Source organism: Mauremys mutica, chromosome 7 (assembly GCF_020497125.1).
Source record: "Mauremys mutica isolate MM-2020 ecotype Southern chromosome 7, ASM2049712v1, whole genome shotgun sequence".
NCBI classification, from domain to species: Eukaryota; Metazoa; Chordata; order Testudines; family Geoemydidae; genus Mauremys; species Mauremys mutica.
The window spans coordinates 69,728,558-69,755,070 of NC_059078.1; the positions used below are offsets into that span (position 1 = coordinate 69,728,558).

General features: G+C 42.8%; 1 protein-coding gene and 1 long non-coding RNA gene across 5 annotated transcripts in view; one reads left to right on the forward strand and one right to left on the reverse strand.

Annotated features, from left to right (window-relative positions):
* The window catches only part of ZMIZ1 (zinc finger MIZ-type containing 1), a 525,799-nt gene that overhangs the window by 278,137 nt on the left and 221,149 nt on the right, over positions 1–26,513 (forward strand). For all 4 annotated transcript variants that reach the window (XM_045023882.1, XM_045023878.1, XM_045023879.1 and 1 more), the window contains exon 5: positions 24,685–24,795. In XM_045023882.1, the coding sequence (XP_044879817.1) occupies positions 24,736–24,795 (60 nt within the window). In that variant the 5' untranslated portion in view covers positions 24,685–24,735. The remainder of the gene's footprint in view (positions 1–24,684; positions 24,796–26,513) is intronic.
* Positions 7,225–9,730, reverse strand: LOC123374209. Its single transcript, XR_006581031.1, has 3 exons — positions 9,577–9,730; positions 8,288–8,360; positions 7,225–7,868 (listed from the first exon to the last, which is right to left on the reverse strand). It is a non-coding gene; the product is annotated as an uncharacterized LOC123374209 (long non-coding RNA).

Below are 26,513 nucleotides of genomic sequence, written 5' to 3' on the forward strand. Positions count from 1 at the left end.
TGGCCAATGGGAGCTGCGGGGGGCTGTGGGTGGAGGCATCACATGAGCCCTCTGCCCCCCTGCCCGGGGGCTGCAGGGAGGTGGTGCTGGTGGCGCCACGGGCCAGATCCAAAGCCCTGAGGGGCCGGATCCAGCCCGTGGGCTGTAATTTGCCCATCCCTGTGTTAGGAGGACTTTGTGATTAAGCATGTATAATGAGAGTCATCCCCAACTTTAGGTACCTAACATGTGAGGAATGAACATTTGTTCCTAGCCTTTGGAAAAGCATAGGACTGTGTTAATAATTTTATTTGTAAAACAGTGCCTGTTCTTCTGTCTCCTCCCCCAAAATTCTTGGTAAAGTGCCTGGATTCAATACAGAAAAATAAACATAGATGTTGTTCTCATAAATCTTGAATATGAAATCCCCACATACAATAGTCAAACTCAGTAGTTGAGCTGGTCAAAAATGGGGAACATTTAATAAAAAAATCATTGACATTTTTTTAAAAAGTTGAAAAATATGCTAATTTTTCCAGGGCAAATTTCAACACACTTTTGAAAAATCAAAAAATGTCAACCAGATCTACTCAGTATCATTTAAAAAGGAGAGAAGTGTCCCACCTTTGGATTAATGGTGATTTACAATAGAACATATGTTTTTTTCACAGCACTGTTTAAAAGAGTTGGCCTGTTGTCTCTTACTGTACCATAGATCTTCCATTTGCTTATATCTCTCCTACTGTGTTCTCTTTCGTTCCTACTGCCTCTTTTTAAAAATATATATATATTAGTTGTCTGCAGCTGAAGGTCAGATTGTGGTTTGTTGTTTTGATCTCTCAGCCATTTGCTATTTGCAAATGGCCGTGACATTGGCAGGTGAATGGAAGAGATTCATGCAAAATCTACCTTGTAGGTATTGTCTTAGTGCCTGTGACATGTCTGCTTGCCTAGAGATTGAAAGGTGAAATTAGAAGTTTAAGAGTTCAGAACTGGAAGAGGGATCAACAACTTTATCATTGTTTGTTCTGTGAGATAAAATAATTGTACCATGATGATGCTGCCATTGCCCTGTGATTCTGAATTGCTATGTGATAACTTTTCTTCCATATGTCTTGACACAATATCCTTAGGTCCAAAGTAAAGTCCAGTCTATTTCATTGTCCTGCAAGTGAATGCTCACAGGATGTTGGCCAAACTAAATGTAAAACAGGACTGTCCCACAATTTCTGAACGGGGCAGTAAATTAATATTCCTGTTAAATATTAATATTTCTGCAACTCCACTCCAGCCATATAATGACTTTTCATGGACATTCTCTAATCTTAAAGTTGCAGCTACTTAGAGTTAGACTGGGGGCAAAGTAGGTTCCCGGGTTTAGCCCTCCTGGACTAGTCTCAAAGGCCTCTGTCAAATACGCAGTGGTCTACACTTCATGAGACCTGTGAACTGAGTGCATTGTGCTTGATCTTGTTCTGATCAAGACGAGTGTTCGTCAAAGAGAGAATTTCTGTTTTGCTTCTGACATCTGTATCAAGCCAAATTTGAAGTTTAGCACTGGGCAAAACAACGTGATTCGTTTGGAACTGCAGTGTCCTTTCTCTTTCTGTCTAGGAGGGTTATAGGGAGAAAAAGAAGAAACCACCAGAAATCTTCACCTTACGGTAGGGCGAGGGAGGGTGGGAACTCTACCTCCTAAAGAGGAAGATGGAGCTGTCTTGCCCACCCCCAACCACTCCTTTTATGAGAGTCTGGACCCATGATGATCTAATTTAAGGGGAACAAACCTATCTAAGCAATTACATGAATAATGAGCACCTGGGCCTGATAAAAGCCCATCAGGGCTCAGTTGTAGCCAGGTGCTCACAGAGAGAGAAACTCACCTAAGGGAGAGGAGCTTTCAGAGACCCCAGGCCCCAAGAAGGAAGGCTGTGCAATCTCTGCACCCAAGAGCAGAGAGTCTGTTTCAAAGTAATTTTTGTTTAATAATGTAGAACCCCAGCAAGGAAATTTTGTCTCACTCCCTTTTGGACCCTTTGTTCTCCAGGGGCTCTGAGAGAAGCGAAACTGAAGGAGTGTCTGCAGTGCCACACGAGGTCAGCAGGGGGCACTACAGGCCAGGTACATATGTCTATGTAGGAAGTGTATCTGATGATGTGTTTGTACAGATAGTTCTAATTCAAAGGCGTATCCTCGTTATTACATTTGGTAGAACTGTGTATTGTTTCAAATAATATGATGCTGCACTTACTTGTGCCTACAGCACTGCCAACTTTGTATGCATGTCACTCACTCCAGTGTTTGTCTAATCAAGCAGGGGTTCAGAAAAATTTGAAGGCTATAAAGCTGACCTCTGGAGTGTATAGTGTTGCTGTTCGGAACAAAAAAGAAAAGTGTTCAGCGTTTTGAGGCCTGTTATGCCATTCAATAATGAGCATTTTGAAAGAAAAGAAAAGGAAATCCTATGAAAGGAGGGGTAGAGGGAAGAGGAAAAGAAACTGCCAGCTGGACCCAGACTACTTTATTCCAGACGTCATGTGCCATGTGTAATATGAGTTTAACAGATTAATTTATGCTGTATTTGGAAATTTGTCCTTTTTTTAATTGTAGGAAGAATGGGAAGCTATATTCTATTAGCATAGGTAAGGTTCAGATGAGTGTTCCATCCATATTTCACCCTGATTATTATCGTATTATTAATTATTTGTACTACAGTAGAACCCAGAGGCCTCATCTGAGATTGGGGCTCACATGTGTTAGGTGTTGTTCATGCATGTGGTGGAGACAGTCTCTGCCTTGAAGAGTTTACCATTTAAATAGACAAGACTGACAAAGGGAAACAGGTGCAGAGAAGAGAAGTCTGTGGCAGAGCTAGGAATAAACCTAGGTCCACTGACTCTCACTCCAGATTCCTATCTTCTAGATCACACTGTTGTCCTGTAATTATGGTGCAAGCTTGCATGCTTCTGTCTTTGTAGCTACCTAATAATAATAATAATAATTAATAAAAAAGCAAAGCAGTCCAGGTATGTTGGTCTCATAGACTATTTTGCATTGTTCATTAAGATAGTAACTGAATATATACTGGCTAGGATAACAGTTATAACAGTTACGAGTCTTCATGCTTCGGGACATAAGATGATCATCAACTAGAACAGTGGTTCTCAAACTTTTTTTTTTCATGGATCACTGGAATATTGTTGAAGGTCTTGGCGGACCACTTAATGATCTTTCCAAATGTTGTTTGTTCCGTTCGCTAACTATTGTAAAGCGCTTTGGATAAAAGTGCTATATAATGTTTTTTAATAATAAATGATTTTTTGTTCTACAAATAAAAGCACACAACTCATATTTTAATATCAGTAGTCTCACCTTTCTAATGTGATGGATGTGCCCTCTCTCCCCTGCCCTGGCAGCCCCCAAGCTGGGTCTGGGAAGGAGGGGGGTATCTCCCCGGCAGCCACAGCCCTGGAGCTGGGGAAAGTCACCTCTTTCTCTGGCCACCTCAGCCCTGCATGTCCCAAATTCCTCCCACCCCCTCTTCTCACCCCTTTACCCCCCTCCCTCCTACTCCTTATTGCCCCCAAGGCCACCACCTCACCTTACGTGTGCATCTTCTTCAGGGTCCAGGCACCTAATTAGTGGAGCTACACTTGCATGGCTCCACTAATTAGGTGGGTGGCCCTTTGTTCTCTCAAGTGCAGCTGCCCAGGCGCACACCTTAGAGGGAACTATCTGTTGACCACCTGAATGGAGCTGGTCCGCGGACCACAGTTTGAGAACCTCTGAACTAGAATTCTGAGGCTTTCAGGGACAATGGAGATGGTGGTGGTCAGTGGTGCTGGTTGTGCCATCTCCTGAAGAAAGGATATGGGATTAATTGGGGATCGGTGATCTCTTCCATTGTGCCAGTTTTTGCTCAAGACCCAACTTGGCATTTGTACAATTAATGCTTGTGACAGGAGCCACTCACTGCAGGTTGCACCTCCTCCCGGCTATCCTGGGGATTAGCTCTACCAGGCATCACACCCTCCTCTGACAGTATCTTCACCCATCTTGTCTCATTCTGCCGCCCCAATTGCTCCAGGAACTGCAGCCTCCTTTTTGTGACTCGGCCCTCCAATCGGGCCCCTACATGGTGTCCCCTTCCGGGTGTTAATCAAAGTCCTTCTGTACAGTCTCAGGCAGTCTCCATTAGCACTGTCCTGATGGTACCACTTTCCCAGTGGCCGGCAGGGGAATCCTGGCTCGACCACTACTTCCGAATTCCAGTCCAGGGACCCTGTACCTGGCACCTGTTTTCTGCTTCCCTCAGCCTTTGTTGCTCCTTCCTGGGATTCTTTCCTACTGTGTCTGGTTCCCGCACTTCTCTGGATGTACTAAACTCAAACTCCCTCTTCCCAGGGGGTAACTATAGGCTGCTATTCTCTCGCCCCAACACATGTCCCTTCTCCCAGGGAATGACTGCAGTCTGCTTCCCTACAGCCACTGTCTGTTGCCAAGTTCCTGGCTTTATAAACCCAACACAGCTCTTCCCCTAGCTGGACTTCATCAGCAAATTAGGCCTTAGCACTCCCTGGTTTTCCTCCAGGAATGGACTATATGTTAATAGGCTTGTGTAGGGTGGACTCCCCATCACAATGCTTCTGAATACCTGTGCGCTTTTTAATGCTTGTGTCTGTCTACACTAGTTTTCTGCTGCATGTCATCTCAGATCTGCTTACATGGTCATGTGATGCAGGTTACAGAAGTTATAAGTTCTAATATAATTATAGCTAGCAGAGATCTTCTGTCCTCTTGGAACAAAAAGTTCTGAATTCTAGACCCGTTCATGCGTCAGAATTTTATGCAGCTGCAGTGACCAGTTGAGGTGACAGAAGTCCGCTGCCATGGAATTGTTCAGACTTCTAGAAACAGAGTTGTCTGTGAAATTTATTTACCAGATATCATGTTTTTCACTATAATTCTACATCTTGGATTAGGGAGTTTATTTGTTAACACTAATATCTGTCTATACTGTGTGTTGTTAGATCAGATTAGAGGATATGTAAGACAGGACATGTGTTAGTAGTGATACATGTGGCATCTATACCTTACTAGTGGAATTAGTTAAATTTCTTAGAATGAATTCTTATCTGGTAGAAGTCAGAGATGAAATTAATTTCTCAGTTCCTTCTAGAAAGCAGTCCCCTTCACAAAATTGCTGCACAATACAAATCATGTACACTATGGTAATTTCTGCTCTATATAAAAAGAAGTATCTGTATGGTGAAATGCTTTATTATTTCAATAGACATTTGGTGATGTGAACTGTAACCTCAGAATGTGCAATGGCTTCATGGGCTGGTATTCCCAGTTTGATGAAGTGCCCTCATATATTGTCACACAAAGTGGAATCTCGCATATGAAAGCACTTTCTTTTAAAAATGCCTGGGCCAGTCATTGTTTGGCCAAGTAAACTGAAAAGTTCATACTTGTTGGGAGTTTCTTTGTGCTCTTAGGGGTCTATACGCACACTTGTGTGTAATTCCTTCTGACATTAATGTCAAGTCCATAGGCACAGTGAAAAGGAAAGTAGACTTAAATGGGATTTTGTACAGCGCTCTCTTTCTCTCTGGGCTGGTCTACACTGGAGGGGGGTGGGGGGTCGATCTAAGATACAGAACTTCAGCTACGCCATTCTCATAGCTGAAGTCAAAGAATCTTAGTTCGACTTACTTGGCCATCCTCACGGCAGCAAGTTGACCGCCGCGGCTGCTCCGTTGACTCCGCTTACTCCTCCTGCTGAGGTGGAATATGGGCGTCGATTTGGGGATCGATTTATCGTGTATAGACGAGATGCGATAAATTGATCCCCAATAGACCCATTACTACCCGCCAATCCGGCGGGTAGTGTAGATGTGGCTGCTGTCTCCACCCCACCCCCTTTGACACCAAAAAGGAACCACAGCAATTTCCGCTATTCCTGTGGCTACCTATTTTGCCTACTCACAATGATAGTAGGCTTGTGTACATGCTCACTTCTACAGAATGGGGAACCTTATCAAGCATATCTGTGCCATGAGGATGCATGTGTACCACTGCCCTTCAGTGACTTGGGGCTTAGAGAAGATAGCCCTATTGGTACTTACAGCCCAATGAGATTTTTCTTTTAGTTAAATTGGTTAGGGACCTACCTGTGTTCCTGAAGCAGAAGATACCCATTGTGACATTTGGAAAATGCTTTGGAACTGAAGATATTTAGAATGTCTTGCATCTATGCAGGGGTTTTGAAATCTATCTACATAGAGGACTCCCTATGGAGAGAGAGACAATTATGAGGTGGAAAGAGACATGCAACACATGGCAAATTAGAGAGTGGATGAAGGGGGTGGTCTGACCAAGGACAGTCAAGGGGGAGCTATTTCTCTTGGAGAAGTACCAGAGGATCCTAATTTCTATGCAGAACAGGCAGGATCTTGGACTTTGCCATGCCCCTTAGTGTGCTTGAATGACAGCTGTGGAGACTGAAATCTTTTATCCATAGAATAGGTATTGCTGTGACAGTGGCAGCTCAAGCATCCTGTGCACTGTCCTGATAGTGTGCATCACTCCTGACCAGCAAGTGCCACCATTAAGGACATTATTAGTTACTCTTCTTGCCCATTCAACCCTTGAGTTTTTGTTGTTGGTTTTTTTTTTGCAAAGGCTGCAAACAAGGCTGTCAGTTTCTGTCAATTGGGTGGGATGGGACTTTTGAGATGCCACTCGTACATGAGGAAATGGACTGTGACCAAAGACCATTGTTTTCAATGTGTTATTCCAGAAACTTCCACATGGTAAACTGCAAGGTACAGTTACCTTGGAAGGATGAAGGGTTAAGCAGTGTGTGTGTGTGTGTATGTGTGTATATATATATACACACACACAAGATATGAAAACTATAAGTCTAGGTACACCGTTTCTCAAATGTGGCCACCAGGAGCTTTTTGTGCAGCCACAGCCTCCTGGGCGGTCACTGGGGAGGCAAAACAGTGTTAACAAATATACACTTTTCACAGAAACAGACTTATTAACTAGCAAGTCTTTAAAAAAAGTACCTACCAAAAAAGCAAAAGAAACAACAACAAAAAGACAAGACCTTGCAAAGCGAATTATTTGTTTCTATTCTGTTTAGGTCCAGTAAAGAATAGATACAACTCTACATTATTTGTATTATTGAGTCTGCAATAAAAACCTACATAAATAAATTATGATTTGCATATTTATTTGTTTTTTTCTAAAGTTAAGTAAGTATTTTTGGGGGCGTGGGGAAGTTGTTGGCTGCACTCTCAGGCCACCAAAAAATTTCTTGTGAGAGCCCCTCCCTGGTCTAGGAAGTGTAGATGTTTAATATCTTGTGCTTTGGTCATTATCAACAAGCACCACCCCAAATGCTAGAACTTCTAGTAAGCAAAGATAAATGTGGAGTACAGATAAGTTACATTCCAGTAAATACTGGAAGGCAATGTCGAAAATGTAATTCAGCAGCCAGTGACTACTTTGTTTCTCTGGCTTAAAAAAAAAAATTGCTCAGCCATCTAATTTCTACCTTCTTCCTTCAGCTATGTTTAGCTTTTATGGGTTTTGCCCATCCCCCTGGAATTCATTGTGCTTCCATTCTGGGAAATTGGGTAAATCTTTACTTAAATTTCATCAGAACAGACCAGGATAATGGTAGATCTAAGTTGTTAGAGTCCATGTCCCACAGCAGCTATTCAGTTCTCTCTGTTCTCTAGAGATTTTGTTAATTGCAGCAATGCTTTTCTTTTTTCTTCTTTTTTACCCCCGGTGGTTTTCTCTGAAAGAGTGAAGCAATCCCTGATGGTTAACCAGAAAGTATTGGTCTTGGGAGCGGTTTTTCAGTTCTCCTAGAATGAAAGAGCAACAGAATAAATTGTGTTGTGTTTATGGACCATAAAAGGAAATTGCTAGCTACTTTAATTAATTATATATTTTTTCTGGATTATGTTTAATTCTAGCAACCAAAAAAAAAAAGAAAGGGGATCCAAATCTGTCCACATTTGTGTGTACATGTGGGGTGTGGAAAATGGTTTTGCAGAGAATGATCAAGTGCTCTGTACTGCTAATGGGTTCTGGGAAAATGCCTGATGGTACAATGTTGTTTTTATTTTTTAACAAATGCTACCTTTCATGTCAACAAATGTTCCCTTCAAATTTTGTGATGCAGCTTCCAAAACATGCCTAGTTACATTAGACAAACACAAAGGCATTTCATGTCGAAGTGCAATCCTTCTCAGTTCTCATTCTTGGTGGACTTGGGATTTACCTTGCTAGGAGCGTTTCTGCTGGCTGGGCCCAGGAGGCTTTGACTTCTCTCTGCTTGATATATTGTCGACTGTCTGGTCCAGCAGGGATATTATCAGAGCAGAGCAAACACAAAGCAGCATCTTCAGTTTTTGATAGGTAATTGTTAAATTGTTACTAACATTTGCTGCTAGTACTAACTCTTTTCCATCTTTCTTCACTCCTGTTTCTGAGGTCCTCTCTGTAAAGCTTTTATTGCTGCTGGTCACTCTGGTACCTAGAAAAATATTTGCTTTTTTTGCTTCTGTTCTTGTTTCAATACCTAACATCTGTGAACCCGTAGCCAGAGAGGACTTGGGTGAACCTGCCCTACCCAGTTGGGGTTTTATTTGTAATTTACTGTAACTTACTGCCCAGCAAGACAGCCTATATAGCCACACTGTAAAGACAGGAGGGATAGCTCAGTGGTTTGAGTATTGGCCTGTTAAAGCCAGGGTTATGAGTTCAGTCTTTGAGGGGGCTGTTTAGATAAATGGGCTTAAATAAAAAACAATTGTCTGGGGATTGTCCTGTTTCAAGCAGGGAGTTGGACTAGATTTCTTTTCCTTTTTGGGTGGAGGGATAGCTCAGTGGTTTGAGCATTGATCTGCTAAACCCAGGGCTGTGAGTTCAGTCCTTGAGGGGGGGCCATTTAAGGATCTGGGGCAAAAATCTGTCTGGGGATTGGTCCTGCTTTGAGCAGGGGGTTGGACTAGATGACCTCCTGAGGTCCCTTCCAACCTTGATATTCTATGATTCTATGACATCCCTAAAGACTGGGGCCCTTAGCCACGGACCATGTACAGCACAGGTGACGGCAGCAGCAAAAGTTTCCCTGTGCCTCTTCCAGTGTGCCTATGATCCCTCCTCACCTGCTGAGAAGTGAGATTGGTCTCTATAGTTATTCCATCCTTAATCTCACCACTGAGCCTACCAATGGGGGCCTCAGCTGTAGTGTTCAGACACTGAGCAGGCTGGTCTCTGGAGAGAAAACGCAGCACTATCATTAACTAGGCAGCTAGTCTGCTCAGTCCTATCTTCTGCTTAGGGTTCTGGGAGGCCGCTCTGTTGAGAAATCTGGGAGGCCACAGAATGGTAAAAACGTTGTCACTTCAGTCCTAACTTCAGATCTGAATGTCAGGTGAAGGGTGTCCTGTTTGGATACCAATCCCATTCCTTGCTCTCTTCCCCTCTTAAAGGGACCCATTGCCTCAACAGACACTCCATTCCAGTGCATAGAAACTTCCAATTAATTTATTCAAAATAGCTTACTTTCTTTCTTGGAATGGGACCACGGATTGGAGAAAGGGGAGTCTGGTCCCCTGTCATTCTAGGCATTTGCAAGTTTCCTGGGGAGTTTCTTTGATGGTAGCGGTGTTAACTGAGTGATCAGGGTCACTAGTTAGAGATGGCTCATTTGCTTGTAGCTGTCCCTGTGCGGATTAGCATTTCTTCCCGGCAAGCTACTGTATATTTAATAAACCACTGGATCAGTGGACTTTGCTGTGGAACTGTCAATGTTTGTGCTGGCTGATCTGTCTATATGTGCAAAGCCTCTGAGAATGCTACAACAGGTCTGTCAGCTCCTGCTCCCTAGAAGCACACATTTAAGCGCTTTTGCCTTTAATTTTATATTATTACTTCTTGCTGTTATAAACTGCAGTGTCTATCTTTTCCCCTACCCTCTCTAAATATAACAAGCTTGACAGAGTTTTTGATGCTTGTGCTTAGGTGGAATGTAGGGAAACCAACCTTATAATATAAGCATGCAGCAGGACGATTACTTGAAACTGGATGTGCAGAGATACTGTATTTGGCCTGGGGAAACCAGTCATTTCAGCCAGCGGGCCAGAGGTGCAAAAGATTGCTCATGTGCTTTAAGTTTATTGTACTGGCCAATGATCAGTGTGTAGAGATTTTAAGAAGTATGACACTTGGTTAGAGATGTGATACTGTTCTGTCCCTCTGATCCTACTCATCTGTGGTTTCCCACCCTCCCCCCACGCAGGTCAGATCATAGTGCTGTGCGCTCCACAGACAACACTACCACCTTTGCTTTTGTAATCAGGCTGCAGATGTGCTTGATGATTGAATAATTTCTGCGCACCACCGCTTCTCCTCCCAGAGGAGTCCAGCAGGCTCGCTTATGCAAGCTGTCATGTCGTCTTCTTTTTTTAAAAAAACGTGTGGATTTGTTTTTTGTTTGTGTCTGTGTGCACGTCTGTCTATAATAGACCATGTATATAGACATGTTCTCAAGCACATGGCTGCAGAAAAAGCTTTCTTAACCCAACATAACTGCCAGCGCTCACAGTTCAAGCCATCATAAATTAAATAAATCCACTCCCACCCCTCACTGAAGCTGTGCGTATTGGCAGTATGCATGCACACACAAACACAAACTCTCTCTCTCTCTCTCTCTTGCTTTCTCTCCGTCAAAGATGATAGAAAGTCTTTGGGGGATTATTGCACATTTGTAGAGCAACAATGGAAAGCAGTACTGCACAAATATCTTTTCTTCCTCGCCCAGCATAACAAACGCTGCTTTTTCTCACATCTGGCCCTTTTTAATAGCTCAAAGCCAAAAGCAGTAGCTATTTAGCAGCTTATGGTAAATAAAGCTTTATTAAAACTACTTCCTTTTTCAAGTGTTTAATGATTAAATGGCCTTTCACCTGACATTTCATGCTTCTCATTTTTTGAAGTACTGATCTAGCAAGGGAAATAAAATAGTTGTCATGGATGGATATTAAACTTCTCGCAGTTTTATTCTCGAGATGAAAACAAAGTTTAAGTGCATTTTTGAATTTTTTTGGAAAAGCAGATTTAAAAACAAAGCTGTTTTAATGTAATATCGTAGCATATAGGTGTTTTTGTGCATATGTGTATGCACAAAGCATTATATATTATATCTTATATAGACCTTTGGGCATAGGCACCTAAAAATGTCATCATTTTTTTTGTTATGATACCTAAGGACGTTAGCATAAGTACCTAAAAATGAATTTAATATATAATCTGTGTGTATACGCCACCACCACTCCTCAACCCTGTCCCCCCACCCCCCACCTATAGTTCAGGACGTAACTTTGTTTTTAAATCTGCTTTTCAATAAAGAAAAATGTTATAGTTTATTTAAAATGTTTATAATCCCAAGCATACATAAACCTATTATACAATTTTATAGCTTATAAAATATTTAGTAAGGCAAGTGCTTTCCTTCAGTGTCTTTCATAAGGAAACAGAACTACCTGAGCACTCAAACAGTTCTACTTGGTCTGTGATTGGAAAGTATGTTTTGAACCTATGGAAAGCATTATTTAATTCTGATGCTTATGAGTGATTGGAATAACACAGTGTTTAAAATGTTGGAAACTATTCTGAGATTAGTATTGTTAAAGATGGATAGATTAGAATATGGTATCCAGGACTGTTTTCTGTATTTAGCATGCAAGTGGTTTTCTGCCCTGTTCCCCCCTCCCTGAATTTTAGGGGAGCATATTGCTTTGAAAAGAAAGTGCAGTGGATATTTTTTTTAACCAATAAATAATTGCGTTTAGGATTCTTTTTTTCCCTTCTCCTATTTGTGTTGAATTGTTGTAACAAATTTATATTAAACGCTACACGCTGTGAGAACCTGTTTGGTATTTAGTCTTGACATTAACGCATTTGATCAAACAGCAGTGTTCTCTCTCTGCATCTCCAAAGGCAGCCCTTTTTGAGAATAGCTGTCACGGAGTATGACTGCAACTCCTTAGCTCTCTATTTGCAAGCTCTGGAGGTGTGAAAGATGGCAGCGAATGGGGAGATAGTTAATCAATAACCACAAGGTCAGACAGACAGTGTCAGTTTTAGTGCTCCCTGTTAGGAAGCAGCAGCAAAGGATTTGTAGGGGCTTGTAAAGGCTTAAAGAAACACAAGACTGCTGTGTGAGAAAGGGATGGAACTCTCTTGGCTTTAGTAGAAAAGGGAGACATCTGCTGGCTTGTCTAGGATGGGGGAAAAAAATTGTCCAGTACTTTTGTTAATCAAGGTAGACCTACAACCTCACTTCAACCCAGCTAATCAGCAGGAAGGTTCTTTAAGTACTTTTAAATGACATAATTTCATTTAGCGTTGTTCTTCCTATTAATATAGATGTATACTACAAACCAACATATGTAATAGCAATATAGGATATGTATGCATATAAAGTGAAAACAGTACATGTCATTTCAAGGCGTGTTTCAGAAAATAGAGTACTTTGATATTGGAACAGCAAGTGTTGTGAAATCATGAATGGTGCTAAATCCTCCAGGCTTACATGCTTCCATCTTAATATGTACTGATCTTCCTTGGCCAAGTTTTTGTGCAGAACCTAAACTCCTTTTGTATAGGTAAAGCACTCAGTTGGCTGCTCTCCTGAGAGAGATGGTATGTTAGGCAAATTAATTGTTTTTAACCCCTCTGATGTGTTAATGGTACAATATAAATGTCTCATCTTAATCATCTCTGTGTTAAACTCCAACACCATAGCTTGGGCCACTTCTTTGCTGATGACTTAATTGATTAATTAGCCAATGTAATCCCTTCCCACCCTGTTCATAGCCTGCTTTATAGCCTGATCAAAGACACTTATTAGATTAAAAAAAAATTCTCAGCCCTCTCTTATGACTCTCAGCATATTAGAGACATATAACAAATTATTCCATTGTATCTGATTGAATAAACAGCATCATTAGTACATAGCAACAACATTCACCAGTTGTTTGTGCTTCATCCTATGCTACCATCCGATACTGAGGGGAGACAGGATTATTTTAAATGTATTGTAGAATTCTTGGCTTTGGAAATTGTTTTCTTTCCCTTTCTCGCACCTTCTTAAGGTTCAAACAAAGAAATGAAATACACCACAGCAGTGTGATTTCTTTTCTCAATAAATTTTCCACTTTGATCGACTGGTTCCAAGTGGCTCCGAGTCTGACCCTTTTATTGATAACAAATATATGATTTCCCAGATGGTGGCTGCTAGTGTGCATCTTCCGTATACCCTCAACTTCTAAAATTGAAACCAAGTATCTTGACCTGCTGAGCTCTCACCTGGCAACATCTTTAGGCCCTTGTTCTTTGCCCCATGGCAGTTATTCTCTCTCGCTTTTAGACACTAGCTGTTCCTAGCACATACATTGTGGTGGATGTTCCTTTACCTCTCGGAGAGCAGAAGGGATAAAAATCAGTAGATGAGATGCAGTGAGTTAAGAGGAGTGCTCTCCTGCCAAACTTCTTCTCCTTTATCTTATCTATTTGTAACGCCATCTTTAATTTTTAAAACATTAACTTTAAATTCAGGTAATTACTTTTTGTTCACAGTTATTACTCCACTGTACTTATTTATTTATTTTATTTACGTTACCACTAATCTCTTGAGTCTAAAAACGCCATCTCATTTGTCAGTGATGTTCTAATCAACTGTTAGGTAATTACATGAATTAAGTAATTAAATTACAAAATGGCGTATTATTTATTACCCATCATACATGCTGACACATTATTTACTTTCAAGACAGGTTCTATTCCTCTATTTCTTCCTGTATGTTAAAGGATCTCCATTCTATTTGCCGAAACTAATCAGTTAGTAATTGTTTACAAATGATCTCTTTGGTTTATATGCTGGGCCTAATGGTTCCCAGGCTGTGTGCGTAAGTATTATCTGAGCCTCTGTGGTATAGAAATCAGGCAAAAACTTACTGAATAGGCTTTCTTGGGACATTCCCAGTTCCTTCTACTTCCATTGACCAGGCATAAGCAATTTCCTATGGTATTTCAATACTACTTTCATCTCAAAACCTGGAATTGAAACGGTATGAAAGTGTGTATGGGCACAAGCATTGAGTGAAGAAGGGACCAAAATTTTGATAACATCTCTAAAAGGTTGGACTCAGGTTTTAGCTGATGACTTGGGTCTGCTCTTATTTTATGCAGTCCAGTTTGTCTACTCTTTATATTGTCTGATACAGTAGTGTACACGATGGTAGCTGCTTTGTGTGTATATGTAGAGTAAGGAATTTGGTCATCTTGAGTGCTCATGAAAGTGAGTGGTTGACAACATGTATTAGTGCCAGTTGTAAGGCAAAATCTGTGTCAACTTCCTCCCACCAATCTGCCAGTGAGCTTCATACCTGGGACCAGGAGTCTCAGGAATTCTACTCTTAGATGCCACTGACTCTTCACATGGCAATGGGCAAGTCAATCAGCTCTGATTGTGTTTTGCCACCTGTAAAATATGGCTGACACGTACCTATCTTACAGGGGTGTTGCGAAGTTTCAATATTTTTGAACCTACTTGGCACCCTAGTCATTCTGGAGGTCACCAGCCAGCAATTCTCAGTTATGTCACAAATGACATGCAATTTTGAAGTTTGAATCTGTTCTGTGATTGATTTAATAGCGGTTCATGTCATAATCTACCATATGAAGCAGAAGTGATTAAAAAATGTTTTTTTTTAAAAACAACCATTTTTAATTTTAAAAAATGTCAAAATTTTGAAATGTTGAAATGTGTGACTTTTAAAATGTTTCAAACAGCTCTAAAACTGATTAAAAACTTGATTTTTTTCCCTGAAATGCCTTTTTTATTGAAAGTCAAACTTTTGACAAAAAATTAACTGAAAACTCAAAACGTGGGGAATTTCAACCAATATAACAGACTATAACAGCAAGATGTGAAATTCCTTTTTCCATTTTTTTTATTATCCACTACATAATGCCTACTTAAGAACATACTTCTAATTGTAGTTCACCAGAGAAAGATTCAATACATTTAAGGTTAAAAAAAATAATTATCTAATAGGTCAATACATCTGTTCCTTTAAAAAAAACCTCTTCCCCTTTTGAGGCATCATAAATATGTAAATGAGGTCTATTTAATTACTGCCTGGGGCTATAAACTCACATGCTTGCGGGGAGGGAAGGCAAGAATAATGTACATAATATTTTCTTTAAAAGAGAGCCGGTCTATGCCTCAGAAACACAACAGGAGAATACACTCTCTGTGCACGGAACAATATAACCAAAGGGGAACAAGACCAGTTCTTTTCATCCTTATAGATGGAGTTAGCATGTAAAACAGTAGGTGTGTGTGTGTGTGTGTGTGTGTGTGTGTGTGTGTGTGTGAGTGAGATTTTGTTGTTTTTGAAGGCACCAAGTAAACTCTCTTCCCCACAGCTCTGTTGATGCCCTTTAATCCTGATCAGCAGACCCCGCTGCTATCCTTCTGAGCAGAGGCGTCTTGTTGTGCCGAATCCTGCTATGGTTTGCTAACATTGGTATAGAAGAGACTAGAACAGGGGTAGGCAACCTATGGCACATGTGCTGAAGGCGGCACACAAGCTGATTTTCAGTGGCACTCACACTGCCCGGGTCCTGGCCACCAGTCCGGGGCGCTCTGCATTTTAATTTAATTTTAAATGAAGCTTGCTAAACATTTTAAAAACCTTATTTACTTTACATACAACAATAGTTTAGTTATATATTATAGACCTATAGAAAGAGACCTTCTAAAAACGTTAAAATGTATGACTGGCACGCGGAAACTTAAATGAGAGTGAATAAATGAAGACTCGTCACACCACTTCTGAAAGGTTGCCAAACCCTGGACTAGAATGAGACCCAACAAAGTCATTTTCACTTGTGACCTGATACAGCACTTAACTAAATAATAGAAGGCTAGTTCCATTCTACTCTGTTGAGCTTGCCCTCGCTTAAACACTATTATTTTCAAAGTGAGATACAGTACTGCGGCTAATCTTTGGTGGGGTTGCTAAATAATAGAAGGCTAGTCCCATTCTACTCTGTTGAGCTTGCCCTCGCTTAAACACTATTATTTTCAAAGTGAGATACAGTACTGCGGCTAATCTTTGGTGGGGTTACTCTTTCAAAGGGTATGTCTACACTATGGGATTACTCCAAATTTACAGAATTCGATTTTGGGCAACCGATTGTATAAAGTCAAGTGCATGCGGCCACACTAAGCACATTAATTCGGCGGTGTACCGAGGCTAGCGTCGATTTCCGGAGCGTTGCACTGTGGGTAGCTATCCCGTAGCTATCCCATAGTTCCCGCAGTCTCCCCTGCCCATTGGAATTCTGGGTTGAGATCCCAATGCCTGATGGGGCAAAAAACATTGTCGCTGGTGGTTCTGGATACAGCATCACCCCTCCCTCCATGAAAGCAATGGCAAACAACCGTTTCGCGCCTCTTTTCCTGGGTGAACTGTGAAGACACCATACCACGGCAAGCATGGAGCCCGCTCAGCTCAAGACAGCAGTCATGAACATTGTAAACACCTCGCGCATTATCGTACAGTTTATGCTGAACCAGGACCTGAAAAACCAGGCGAGGAGGAGGCGGCTACGGCAGCGCGGCGACGAGAGTGTTGAGGACATGGACACAGAATTCTCTCAAACCACGGACCCTGGCGCTTTGGAGATCATGCTGTTAATGGGGCAGGTTCTAGCCATGGAACGCCGATTTTGGGCCCGGGAAACAAGCACAGACTGGTTGGAATGCATAGTGTTGCAGGTGTGGGACGATTCCCCGTGGCTGTGAAACTTTCGCATGCGTAAGGGCACTTTCATGGAATTTTGTGACTTGCTTTCCCCTGCCCTGAAGCGCCAGAATACCAAGATGAGAGCAGCCCTCATAGTTGAGAAGCGAGTGGCTATAGCCCTGTGGAAGCTTGCAATGCCAGACAGCTACCGGTCAGTCGGGAATCAGTTTGGAGTGGGCAAATCTACTGTGGGGGCTGCTGTGATGCAAGTAGCCAAAGCAATCAGTGAGCTGCTGCTACGAAAGGTAGTGACTCTGGGAAATGTGCAAGTCATAGTGGATGGCTTTGCTGCAATGGGATTCCCTAACTGTGGTGGGGCGATAGATGGAACCCATATCCCTATCTTGGCACCGGAGCACTAGGGCAGCCAGTACATAAACCGCAAGGGGTACTTTTTAATGGTGCTGCAAGCACTGGTGGATCACAAGGGATGTTTCACCAACATTGTGGGATGGCCAGGAAGGGTTCATGACGCTCACGTCTTCAGGAACACTAATCTGTTTAAACGGCTGCAGCAAGGGATTTACTTCCCAGACTAGAAAATAACAGTTGGGGATGTTGAAATGCATATAGTTATCCTTGGGACCCAGCCTACCCCTTAATGCCATGGCTCATGAAGCCATACACAGGCAGCCTGGACAGTAGTCAGGAGTTGTTCAACTACAGGCTGAGCAAGTGCAGAATGGTGGTAGAATGTGCGTTTGGACGTTTAAAGGGATGCTGGCGCACATTACTGACTCACTCAGACCTCAGCCAAACCAATATTCCCATTGTTATTGCTGCTTGCTGTGTGCTCCACAATCTCTGTGAGAGTAAGGGGGAGACCTTTATGGCAGGGTGGGAGGTTAAGGCAAATCGCCTGGCCGCTGATTACACGCAGCCAGACACCAAGGTGATTAGAAGAGCACACCAGGAAGCGCTGCACATCAGAGAAGCTTTGAAAACCAGTTTCATGGCTACAGTGTGAAAGTTCTGTTTGTTTCTCCTTGATGAAAACCCACCCCCTTGATTGACTTATTCCTTGTAAGAAACCCACCCTCCCCCTTTGATTACAGCTTGCTTTCTAAGGAAATAAAGTCATTATCGTTTAAAAATCATGTATTCTTTATTAACTGATTATAAAAAGCGGGAGAGAACTGACAAGGTAGCCTGGGTGGGGTTTGGGAGGAGGATAGGAGGGAAGGAAAAGGCCACTTCAGAAGTTCAAAATAATGACAACCTTTTGCTTGGGCTGTCCACTGGGGTGGAGTGGGCGGGTGCACAGAGCCTCCCCTCCCTGCGTTCTTACACGGCAGGGTGAGGAAGCAATGGAACATGGTGAGAGGGGAGGGCGGTTATACAGGGGCTGCAGTGGCACTCTGTGATCCTGCTGCCATTCCTGAAGCTCTACCAGACGCTGGAGCATGCCAGTTTGATCACGCAGCCGTTTTTTTCACCGCCTTATTTGAGATAGCCTTCGGAACGGAGGAGGGAAGCTTGAAAAATTTGCAGCTGCGGGAGGGAGGGAAAAAAGAGAGAGAAGTATTTAAAAAGATACATTTTACAGAACAATGCTTATACGCTTTCACGGTGAACAACACTATTCACATTACATAGCACATGTGATTTCAGTACAAGGTCGCATTTTGCATCTTAATATTGAGTGCCTTCAGCTTTGGTGTTAGAGATCACAGACACAGGTCCGGGCAACAGAATTCGGCTTCCATGCAGCCATGGTAAGCCATTGTCTTTCGGCTTCTGCAGACTTCATAAAAGCAGCGCCCTCCTTTCCCACATACCAAGCAAAGCCCGTTGAGTGCTGCGGTTTTCCTCTTAACGTGCAGCAGCAGAAACCAAACTAACCCCCCACCCTTCAATTATCTGGGATTATCGCTTTACCCCTCCCCCCACCGCATGGCTGGTATCAGGGAAGATCCCTGCTAGCCAAATGTGAAAAGCTCAGTGCCAATCCTCTCCCCCTGCCCCCAGGCTTGGCTAACTGCAGGGAAGGATTTCTTTTCAGCCACAGGCAAACAGCCCAGGAGGAACGGTCACCTCTGTCCCCGTAATTAAATTCCCGTATTTCAACCAGGTTACCATGAACAATATCACTCTCCTGAGGATAACAGAGCAAGATAAAGAACGGATGTTGCTTGAATGCCAGCAAACACTGAGACCATACGCTGCCAGGCTTTGTCATGCAATGATACCAGATTACTTGCTACTAGCATGGCGTGGTCAAGTGTCCTACCATGGAGGACGGAATAAGGCTGCACTGCCCAGAAACCTTCTGCAAAGGCTTTTGGAGTTCCTCCAGGAGAGCTTCATGGAGATGTCCCTGGAGGATTTCTGCTCCATCGCCAGACACGTTAACAGACTTTTCCAGTTGCTGTACTGGCCGTGAATGCATCCCAAGTCCTCAGGGCAAATGAATCATTAAAAAACGCTTGGTTTTAAACCATGTTTTATATTTACAAAGGTACACTCACCAGAGGTCCCTTCTATGGCTTCATGGTCTGGGATACTGCCGTAGAGGGTTGGGAGGGTACTTCAGTCAGGCTGAGAAAAAGATCCTGGCTGTTGGGGAGAACGGAGTGCTGTATGCTCTCCGCAAGCTTGTCCTCCTCCTCCTCCTCCTCCCCATCCGCAGAATCCTCAGGCATGGCTGATATTACCCCCTCCTCGGAATCCGCAGTCAGAGGTGGGGTAGTGGTGGTGGCCTCCCCCTAGAATTGCATGCAGCTCAGTGTAGAAGCGGCATGTCTGCAGCTTTGACCCGAACCTTCTGTTTGCTTCTTTGGTTTTCTGGTAGGCTTGTCTGAGCTCCTTAACTCTCATGTGGCACTGTAGTGAGTCCCTGTTGTGGCCTCTCTCCATCATGCCCTTTGAGATTTTTTCAAATGTTTTGGCATTTCGTCTTTTGGAACGTAGTTCTGCTAGCACAGAATCCTCTCCCCATACAGCGATCAGCTCCAGTACCTCCTATACAGTCCATGCTGGAGCTCTTTTTCGATTCTCAGACTGCATGGTTACCTGTGCTGATCAGCTCTCCACGCTGGGCAAACAGGAAATGAAATTCAGATGTTCACGGGGCTTTTCCTGTCTACCTGACCAGTGCATCTGAGTTCAGATTGCTGTCTAGAGTGGTCACAATGGTGCACTGTGGGATAGCTCCCGGCGGCCAATACCGTTGAATTGCGGCCACACTAACCCTAATTCGAAATAGCAATGTCAATTTTGGCACTACTCGGGAAGGAGTACAGAAATCGATTTTAAGAGCCCTTTATATCGAAGTAAAGGGCTTCATTGTGTGGACGGGTGCAGGGTTAATTCGATTTAACACTGCTAAATTCGACATAAACTTGTAGTGTATACCAGGCCAAAGAGACATAAACTAAACCAGAAAAGAGCACTTATTCCAGAATGAGAGAGTCCACACACAGAGATCTATTGGTATAACTATAGCAGTGTAATTATACTAGTATAGTTGTGCCTTTAATTTTCCGCATGTAGTCAGCCCTCAGTACCTTGTTCAGCTTTCTATATTCTCTGTGCAATTTCATGTGCATATGGTATTCTTTACTTCCCATCTGAAACCATTAAGTGTTGCTATGGGCAATGAAACAGCTTCCATGTTACTCTCAGAGGTAGCGGCATGACTATCGTGGTTTATTTCTGTATGTTGTACAGCCCTGATTTTCCGAAAAGTTTCTGAGAAATTTACTGCTCTTGGGGAAAATGGGGTTTTGGACAAATGGGAGAGTAATGCACGGTTCAGGTAGCTGAGATCACCTTCATTTACACATGTGTGGTTAACTGGAAGGCAGAGGAGTGGAGGTGTATTATATACAGTTTATAAATCAATTTGTAAAATTCTTTGCAGTCTTCTGGCATGAATGGTACTACATAAATGCAAGTCATTATCATTATCTCTATAGAATCCCCCTGCAGTCTCCCAACCCCACATTGTACTGCCAATAACACCACAGGAGTTTTCTGTTGTTATTAGTGCCTGGTACATCCAGCCTTGCAGGGGAATCATGTTTTCTGGAGGTATTGGGGATGTCCTTGAATCTGTTGCCTGGAGTAGAGTTGTTTTTGAGATTGGATTCTACAGAGTTCTATAGTTGTGAGAGGGTTAATTAAATAATGCAGAAAAAGGCACTTATCTCTGTTCCAAAAGCAGCTTAAACACAGCATTGTGATTACTGGCTGGTTAAGAAAATTTCTACTGTTTTTGTTTTGTTTTGTTTGTAAAGAGAAATGAAGCCAGTGATTTAATTCCTTAGTTATGTTTAACAACACTTGGGGGGTGGGGAGCAGGTTTTTGTAATATGCTCTTTTCCTTCTGTCCTAATACGCAATTAAAATGCAGATAATGTATTCCAATTCTTAAGATGGATCGTTGCTGAAGTGGTGTCATGTCTGGGCTAGCTTATCTCATGATAAATACCTCTGCTGTCCACTGAAAGATTAAACGCCATGGCTACTGAGGTTGTTTTGGGGTCTTGTAAGCAGATAAGAATGTGTTACTCGCTTTTAATAAAATATATCAATCTGCATTTTCTGAAGGGTCCTTGGACAGTGCCTGACATTGAGAAGGTGGCGCTGGCAAAGTCTAATAATGATACTTGTACATTAAACTGGCTTTACCATTCCATGAGTATCATAATTTGTTGACAGGAGTGCTTTATTGAACCCTCTTGTGTCTGGAGTGTGAGGATGAGGCGCTTGAGCTGCTGTTGTAAGACCTCATTTAGCTGTCTAGCAGAAAAGATTTCTTTCCCAGAGTTTAATCCAGCAGGAGCCATGAGAGAACGTTATCAGTTAGGTACAGAAATCTCAGATGGCTCGGGTGCGTGGGACACACGCGGATGCCATGGTCTGGAATTCATCGTGCTGTGACAGTGATGCATTCAGCATCTCCATCCAGGGAAGCACAATTCCCTTTCTGAGGACTGTGCATTCATACTGCAGGCTTTTAGAGGTGCTCTAATTGAAGGGCTTTAAAGTGATGTGAGGTGGGAGTGGGGAAGGGTTTTAGCTTCCCTACCAGAACAAGCATCAGAAAAATCCACCCTCTCTTTCATGTGTATGTGGCGAGCGAGAAGATGTTCCATCAGGGACAGAACTATGATAAACAAAATGAACTGCTAGGTGTAATAGGAATGAAATTAGAATTCACAACGGCAGACATTGGAGTGCAAACTTGGAATCCTGTTGTGCCAGTATAAAGTTTGCACTCATGTCAATATGCCATGAGAATGTGTCTTGCAGAATCTGTCCTTCCCCTCTCATAGAACATTAGGGTTGGAAGAGACCTCAGGAGGTCATCTAGTCCAACCCCCTGCTCAAAGTAGGACCAACACCAACTAAATCATCCCAGCCAGGGCTTTGTCGAGCTGGACCTTAAAAACCTCTAAGGATGAAGATTCCACCACCTCCCTAGGTAACCCATTCCAGTGCTTCACCACCCTCCTAGTGAAATAGTGTTTCCTAATATCCAAAATTCTAATATTCCTCCTCTCCTCCCCTCCCCTCCCCCTGCCCCAGTCATTGGGTGTGAGAAAGCAGCTTCTTACAGTGTTGCAAGGACAGAGAAATCAATTTAGGCAAAGACCAGTTTGGTGACACAATATTCACTCCATGTTCGCTTCAGAGTTTCATGAAAGGGGTTGGGACTGGGAGAAAGAGGAGTGTGTGTGTGTGTATGTGTGTGGTGTTGTTGTTGGGGGTAGGGGGATGCTCATCACCCTTGCCTGAGAAAGGAGTATTAGAAAAAAGCCTTTAAAACTGTTAAGCCTGTTAAGTACAATTATACATAGCTGGAGCCTTGTCACAGTTCTGCTTTTAAACAAATTACAGTGCATATCAGTTGATATTGTGAATTATGGGCAGAAATTGCTGGTTGGAATCCAAGTTTCCATCTTTCCAAGCAACTGCTTTGCCACTAAAGTAAAAGAACAGATAAAGCCAAGAGGGACTCTGTTAAACTCAATCCACAGGCAGTGCGAATGGGCTGCAGGGCTCAGTGGGTTACCTTTGTTTGTACTGCATTCCAGTTGGCCTACGTGCCAAGCCTAGTTTTGACTACAGTAGCTGAAAGGTCAGAGCAAAATCCCAAGTGGATATTTATCCCTGTCTCTAAAATGGATGGAGCCCCATAAGTGGCATAGCTGACACTTTCAGCGGTGGGATGGGCTGAGGCAGAGATAAAAGGGATTTAGAAAACAGAATCCAGAATGAGATGCAGAGGTTACTTGCTAACCCAGTACCTTCCATGTCCCTAGCTTGGTCACTAATCTTAATTCTTTACTTACATTTCATCACTGCTGAAAAACAATTCTGTGCTGATATATTAATTATTTTGACCAGAGATGCTAATGTGCAGGTGCAGGGTAGCATGAAGCCTGACTATGAAAAGGGGTTAACAAACCTATTTAACTCTGCTCCTCTTGCTGAGTGTTGATGGTGAGGCCAACTGATCACAGTTTTGCTGTTTATATCATCATAATTCCTTGATGTTGTTTCTCATGTGGTGATTTCCTAGTGCTACACCCATGCAAATCAAAATTCTCAACACCTCTTTCAGATGGGAATATGCTGCTCATTTTCCAGATGCATAAAATGAGGCTCAGAGAGTTTGTGGCTTCCCTAAGGTTACATAGCAAGTCAGTAGCAAAGCTGGGGATAAAAACAGAAGCCAAGATTTTTCAAAAGCAACTAGTAGTTTTTGTGGCTTAAAGAGAGACATCTTAAAAGATCCAGGTTTTTAGAGGGTGGCTGTTGCACAGCACTTTTGAAAATCAGACTCCTTTAAGATATGTCAAGATGTCACAAAATCACTAGTCATTTTTTAAAATCTTGCCTGAATCCTGAATCCTAGTGCTGTGCTTATTGCCATCACAATTCTTCCAGAACCATTTTTAAATGACATTTTTTATCAAGGCATACTTATCATTCTAACTGAAAGTACCGAGATCCAAAGCTTTCCTAACTAATACTTAGGCAAGTATAGGCCATGGCTACACTTGCAAATTTGCAGCGCTGCAGCAGGGTGTGAAAACACACCCTCTCCAGCGCTGCAAATTGCGGCGCTGCAAAGCGCCAGTGTGGTCAAAGCCCCAGTGCTGGGAGCGCGGCTCCCAGCGCTGTACGTTATTCCCCACAGGGAGGTGGAGTACGGACAGCGCTGGGAGAGCTCTCTCCCAGCGCTGGCGCTTTGACTACACTTAGTGCTTCAAAGCGCTGCCGCGGCAGCGCTTTGAAGTGCAAGTGTAGCCATAGCCTATCTAGGCTCAGTTGTGTAATCCCAGTCCTTATTTGCTGGCCATGTAATGGTACATGCATCCGAAATACTTGTGAGAGCGAGAGGTATTTTTTCCCATAGAAATAGAAGGGCAAGTCCTTTATGTCCTTGTCATCTTAAAATCCAGACTTCTTGGATGTTGCCAGCAGCTCTGCTGTTTCATTTTAGTGGCATTTGGTGAAGTAGTTCTGTAGTTCTTTGTGTAAAAGGAACCTTTGTTATTGGCTTCACAAAAGCTCCCAGTGGAGTTTGGTTTACCTAGCTAGGTGTCATCATGTGACTTTGGAATGTCATTGTTGAATTTAAAATACAGAGCTTCTGCCTGTGCATACCTTGTGGGCCCCCTGACAGCCCGCTTTCCCAAACCAGAAGAGAAAAAAAAATCATCCCCAGGAAGGAAGGTTAAACCTGTGATGTGTAACATCCATCGTCTCTCTGACTGTAGAGTTGGCAGAAGTGCATGAACTTTGTTCAGTGATCTTTCCTGTTCTTTTTATCTTGCAGATTGAGGGATTTTAATGGCTTTCAGGTAGAAGCCAAGTGGAGACAATCAAAATGAATTCTATGGACAGGCACATACAGCAGACCAATGACCGGCTGCAGTGCATAAAACAGGTAAGCTGAAACTGGAGACCACTACTACGAGTAAAGCTAGAGCAGCCACTGCATTACATTGCCTAGCATGGCACATAGCTGCTTGCAGAGCCTGTATAATGACATCATCTTTGCCTTTTTGTAAGGGGCATGGGGGGAACATTCTAATCTGGCTGAGTAGACAAACGTCTCCTGCAAGGATCACCACAGAACGAAACCTTTCAAACTCCTCAGAGAGTCAGTCGTCTGCTTGGGTTAATCAGTTTGCTCCCTAGAAGCAGAGAGCGGTGAACAAACCAAATGTTAGTAGATGTTTGTTCTTAATATGTGGTTTTTAAAATGTTTCTTGCTAAATAACAACTAAGCTGAGCTTTAGGGACTGGAGACTGGGGCTAAATTTTCATAAGCATCTAAGGCCCACATTCAACAATGACGTAGGCACTTAGGAGCCTAAATTTCATTGAAAGTCAGTGGGACTTAGGCTCGCTCCCATTGATTCCAGTGGGAACTAGTTGCTTAAATACCTTTGAGGATCTGGGCCCTAATACCTAAATCACTTTTGAAAATGGAATTTAGGCTCCAGAATCCCTTTGGGGCTTTGAAATTGTCACCCTCTCTGCATTACTGGGCGAGGAAAGAAGTAGTTCCAAATACTTATCTAATTGATGGCAGAAGCTGACACCATCTCTGCCTGCTCACTCCTCCTTGTGAGCTGTGCTGCCTGGCTCCCGACCTCCAGCTGCATACTTTCTCTGACAGGAATCTGTCGCTGTGGGTGGGTGATGATGGGGGTGCAGTTTCTCAATTTGAGATGAGGCTAAAGGTTGCTGTATTTTATTTCCAACCAATTCCAACGTTTTCAAGCAAGGACTCTGTTGATACCAGGAGGGCATTTACAATGCATGGGCCAAAGATTCCCAGCACTGAACCAGTAGGGTGGAATCAGTTTATGTGATCTTTTCCCACTCTTATAAAAGACATTGTATGGGATTTTAAAATTGCCATTACTAAAACTGTGATAAACTAAGGGGCTATTTATAGGCTAACCTCTATATAAATAAAGCCCAAAGAAAAGAAGCTTCTGCTGAGGAACTAAACTCGGTGTGCATTTTCTGCATTCAACTGCTGGCTTGCCAGGCTACAGTTGTTAGTGGGTGAGGGTAAATAAGCAACCTTGTTCAAATTTAGATAGCCAGAACTCTTCTACTTTCTCCTTTGTAGGAGGTGGTGGGCCATTCTCACTTGCCAAGGTTGCCACTTATCCTCCTGGTGTCTTGCAAAACAAAAATCACTGTGTTTGCTTGGCTGTGGCACCATTCCCTAACCTACACAAATGGAACACAAAGTCCCCTGTTAACTCATCTTCCAGACAACCTCCATTCCACACACAATTGGGAACGTCCTATGAATGCTGGGAAGGCTGTTGGCTTTCCTTCCTTCCTCCTCTTCCTGGTCACTAAATAGAAACACAGGTTAGGTAACTAAATCAAAGCAGCAGTGTTTGGGTGCAGTATTAGTGGTTTAACTGACAAAGTATCCACTATGCAGCCAAAAACTGTTCTTCTGAAAAAGCTTCATTGTGTTTTGCCTTGGATTATTACAAAAAATATATGTGAATTCTGTGCATATGAAAGGCTGGCACCTCTGGAAAAAGTGACCCTTCATTTACCCATGGAATACACAGAGAACAGCATCTTCCATCCGGCCCCATCTGTCTCTCTCAACCTGACCTGGAGGTC